Genomic DNA, 5295 nt, shown 5'->3' on the forward strand with positions numbered 1-5295 from the left:
TTTACTTCTAGGGTTTTAGATTGTTCTTGGGGGGGGGGGGGAGGGGTTTAGAACTTAGTTTTAGAGATAGGGAGTTGCCTTAAAGGCTTGAAGTTTGCATCTTCTTCATTTATGAACCCTAACTGCCAAACCTTCCTCATGCATTAAACACTCCATTATTGTCTATTAGAATTGCATTGTTTTAAGATTTTGCATTTAAGTCTTGGTCTGGTTTTAAGCTTTAAATTCGATTTTAGACCAAACTTTTGGATTCAAGTTAGATTCTTCCTTTAACTGTTTGACTGGAGAATCAGACTGGTCATTGAAATCCAGATTTCATGTGCATATCATAAAATCATATTACATCATTGATCGTGTTGATCTCGGTGCCACAAGGTGATAAGCTCAGGAGGAGCTGCCACTTCGTGAAGATCGAAAGAGTCAATCTTGTGTAAGATAAGGTTGCACAAAGGTAAAGCTGCTTTATAGATAGAGATCTATGAATTGAGCTTGTGTGGTCTTTGTATGAGCTTTTGTTGACACTAGTGGATTTGACTCAGTGGAGAGTTCCTGGTTTTTTTAACCCAAATGTGGGTTTTTTAGGCCAAAAATCTCTTGTGTTCAAGTTATGTTTATTGTGTCACACATCCCACATACACATACATGATACATATATCTGTTGAACATTTAAATGGTATGTGCTCACTATCGTGTTCACTTGACACATTAATAACTTGCAATGATCAACATCCTTGATGACTAGGATACTTTTGGGAACTGAAATTGGTATTTGAATCTTAGATTTATTGACTAACAAATCTATCTTAGTTGACTAGCGAACTTGACTAGTCAGTCCAGCGGATTATAATTTTTATATACAGGATATTCCACATGGTACCAATTTCAATTGGTATCAGAGCATAGCTCTAGATATACATAGAGTGATCTCTGAGATTTGCTGGTATTGGGTGAAATCTCACCATGGATCGTGATCATGTCAGTGGCTAGTGCAATACACCTCCATTCTTGGATGGTACAAATTATGCTGCTTGGAACGAGAAGTTTCAGATATTCCTTGAGGCTCAAGACCTTATAACTGCTGATTATATCACTCTTGAGTGGAAGGCTCCATCCAGGCGAGTCAATGAAGAGTCTATGATTAAGCCAAAAGGTGAATGGACTCAAAGAGAAATTGTTTCGGCCATGGCTAATAGGAAAGCAAACAATGCAATTGTTTCTGTCATTTCGTCTAATCAATTTGCTTATGTTCGATATTGCATAACTGCCAAGCAAGCTTGGGACAAACTCCGAATTCTTCATAAGGATGATAAACAAGTGAAAGATTTAAAGCTTCAAATGACCCTTTCGAAATTTGAAGATTTGAGAATGCTCGAGTTTGAGACTTTCTCGGTCTTCTTTGAGAAAGTTGAAATGTTAACAAATGAAGCTTTGGGGTTAGGGAAGCCTATTTATGTAACAATCGTTGTTCAAAAGATTTTAAGATGCTTGCCCAAGAGATTTCAAGCAAAGAAGGCCGTCATTCAAGAATTTCAGGACCTAAATTGTAACATCTCATATCGCCCAAGGGAGTGATCCTTAAATGTATATTCCCATCCCTACCTAGCACGAGACCTTTTGGGAGCTCACTGGCTTTGAGTTCTGTAGGAACTCCAAAGTTAAGCGAGAAAGAGGCCAGAGCACTCCCATGATGGGTGACCCACTGAGAAGTTGCTTGTGAGTTCCCAAAAACAAAACCGTGAGGTAATGGTATGCCCAAAGCTGACAATATCGTGCTACGGTGGTGGAGCATGCCAGGGAAGTGATCCGTCGCGAGCCGAGATGTGACAATTGGTATCAGAGCCAATCCCTGGCCAGAAGTGTGCCGATGAGGACGTCGGGCCCCTAAGGGGGGTGGATTGTAACATCCCACATCGCCTATGGGAGTGATCTTTAAATGTATATTCCCATCCCTACCTAGCACGAGGCTTTTTGGGAGCTCACTGGCTTCGGGTTTTGTAGGAACTCCAAAGTTAAGCGAGAAAGAGGCCAGAGCACTCCCATGATGGGTGACCCACTGGGAAGTTGCTTGTGAGTTCCCAAAAACAAAATCGTGAGGGAATGGTAAGCCCAAAGCGGACAATATCATGCTACGGTGGTGGAGCGGGCCCGGAAAGTGATCCACCCCGGGCCGAGATGTGACATAAATGAGATCGAGCTTGAAAAATTGGTTGGGAAGCTCAAAGCTTAACGTGGATGAAAGTGACTCCAAAAAGAGAAAAGAAGTGGCCTTTCAAAGTGTTGAGAACTATGAGGTTGTTGGTGATGTGTGTAGACATGCCTTAGAAGATGATCTTGTCCTATTCGTCAAACAATTCAGAATAATTCTAAAAAACAAAGGAAATGATTCTAAATGGTTTGGTGAGTCATCAAACAATCGGGAAAAACAATCTACTGGAGTAAAGCACAAAGGGTTCATTAGAAAATGAGACAAATGTGTGTTAAAAATACCAAGTCCTTGCTTTGCATGTGGGGGAAGTGGGCACTGTGCTGCTGATTATGCTAACACCAAACTCTTTGGTCAAAAGCACGAAAAGGCAATGATGGTTACTTGGAGTGATAACAATGATCAAGATTCTGTGCATTTTGATGAGTCATCAGATAATGAAGAAAAAGTTGTTGTTTTTGTTGCTCTAATTGAGGAAGTGTCTCTGAGTGATGATGATTCTGTTCTGAATGGCAATAAGGAGATGTCTTATGATGAATTGTGCATCAAGTATGATTTTCTCTTTGATGAGACTTGTACTAAAAAATGGAGAAGATTGAGCTAACTAAGAAGGTTGCTGAGTTACAGAAAGAAAATAATTCTCTTTGTCTAGTCAGAACTAAACTGGATGAAAAAAATTAGTTATCTTGAGGTCCATGTTGAGGAGCTGAATGAGAAGGCTTCTAATTGCAATGACAAAGTTGAAAAGGATGATGTTATTACTACTCTTGAAGCTTAGGTTCAAAACTTGCTAAAATCTCGAAAGAACTTGATGAATCAAATTCATGCATTGAAGACAAATAATGTGATGTATCATGAGGGCCAACAGGAAACCGCTATTTGAACTGAATGAGGCAAATGATAAAGTAATTCGACTACTGAGTATTGGGAAACTACATAGTGACAAATGTGGTTTTGGTTATGTAGAAAGTGGCTCAAGTTCTTTTCCCACCAAAACAAAATTTGTGAGAAAATCTAGGACTATATCTCAGAAAATCAAATCATGTCCAAAGACAACATCTGTTACTACATGTCATCACTGCGGTGAAGTTGGGCACATTCATCCAAAATGTAGAAAATTGTACTCTGGAAAGACCAATTCGCTGAAGGCTCAGGTAGATCGTCTAGTCATTGAAGTCAACATAATTGCTCAGCTTGTTCAGTCTTCTTCATTTAGAAATATTACACAAAGTCTGAAGTGGGTTCAAAAGGCCTTGAACAAGTGTTTTGTTGTTCTAAATGCTCTATATGTTACCAAGCCAAATGTATGGTATCTAGATAGTGGGTGTTCTCGTTACATAACTGGAGACAATGAGGCTTTCTCATCTCTTGCTCATTTTATTGACGGTGGTGTTGTGTTTAGTGGTGGAGACAAGTCTTAGATACATGGAAATGTGATGTCAAGATCCTTAGATTACCTAAGCTTGAAAATGTTATCTATGTTGATGGGTTAAGTCAAATCTTATTAGCATTAGCTAGTTGTGTGATGATGTGGCTGATGAAGTGTGCTTCTAAAAAAGAGGGTGTCAGATTCTCCATTTATGAACCTTAACTACCAAACCTTCCTCTTGCATTAAACACCCAATTATTGTCTATTTAGGTTACATTGTTTTAAGGTTTTGCATTTAAGTCTTGGTCTGGTTTTAAGTTTAAATTCGGTTTTAGACCAAGCTTTTGGATTCAAGTTAGATTTTTCCTTCAACTGTTTGATTGAGGAATCTGACTGGTCATTTGAATCTAGATTTAACATGTATATCATAAAATCATATCACATCATTGATCGTGTTGATCTCGGTGCCACAAGGTGATGAGCTCAGGAGGAGCTGCCACTTTGTGAAGACCAAAGGAGTCCATCTTGTGTAAGGCAAGGTGCACAAAGGTAAAACTGCTCTATAGATAAGGATTTAGGAATTGAGCTTGTATGGTCTTTGTATGAACTTTTGTTTACACTAGTGGATTGGATTCAGTGGGGAGTCCCTGGTTTTTTAACCTAGATGTGGGGTTTTCCGGCCAAAAATATCTTGTGTTCAAGTTATGTTTATTGTGTCACATATCCCACATACACATACATGATACATATATCTGTTGAACATTTAAATGGTATGTGCTCAAGAAAAATATATAATTTGCTTCATTTTTCATTTTTCTTGTTGTCATAAAATTAGCGATATTGAGTGAGAGAGGATTGCTTGAATACAAAAACCTTAGATGCAAAGATATAAGTTCTTGATTACTTGAGCTGCAAGTCTTTTGTTGTTTTGGAATGGGATGAAGTGGTGGTGGTACTCAAGGAAGAAAATATCGGTAATATCGGAAATATCGGTAGTCCGAAAACACGGAAATATCGATGGAAATATCGGTAAAATATCGATATCGATAAAAATTACATGGAAACCACGGAAATTGTAAGAAAAACTTAGAAATTTTTATTGAAACTTTGTAGGATGTTTATTTAGTCAATTATCTATTAGTTTATCACAAAAAATTGGAAAGAAATGCATTGCATGATGGATTTAACATTATCAAGTTGATTATATAGCGAGCTGACAAACATTGTGAGTGTAGAAAATATGTAGTAATTAATGAATTAGTACAATATTTGGAGGTTTTATTTAGGATATTAAAAAAAAAAAAGGGAAGTGAATAAAATGATGAAGAATAATGTGCCGAATTTGACACTTTAAATTTCTTACAGATAAGCATGCGTCTAGGCGTTGAAGTTCCAAATTATAGTATATCAATTAACGATTGAAAATCAATACATTGAATAAGACTAAACTTTAATTTGGATGCCGATTATGTTTTTTCAAGTTTATATAAAGTAAAATAATTGAATTTTGGAAGTCAGGAGTGTGTCAATTGTTTTATAATTCGTCCGAATACATATATCAGGTTGCTACTCAACGTAATTTGAAAGTATATCTAGTGCAAGGACTTGTCTTTTTTTGTTGATAAGCAAAGGGTTTGTAGCTTTTTTTGCTAAGCAGTAGAACATATTATGTTTGTTTAATCTTTAGCATTTGATGGTTGTCCACAAATATAGGATAGAAGGC

General features: G+C 37.3%; 1 protein-coding gene across 1 annotated transcript; it reads left to right on the forward strand.

Annotated features, from left to right (window-relative positions):
- Positions 1-1182: 1182 nt before the first annotated feature.
- On the forward strand, positions 1183-1572 carry LOC139193005 (uncharacterized). Its single transcript, XM_070815960.1, has one exon. The coding sequence runs from the start codon at positions 1183-1185 to the stop codon at positions 1570-1572; it is 390 nt and encodes a 129-aa protein (XP_070672061.1).
- The last annotated feature ends 3723 nt before the right edge of the window (positions 1573-5295 follow it).

Source organism: Malus domestica, chromosome 16 (assembly GCF_042453785.1).
Source record: "Malus domestica chromosome 16, GDT2T_hap1".
Taxonomy (NCBI): Eukaryota; Viridiplantae; Streptophyta; class Magnoliopsida; order Rosales; family Rosaceae; genus Malus; species Malus domestica.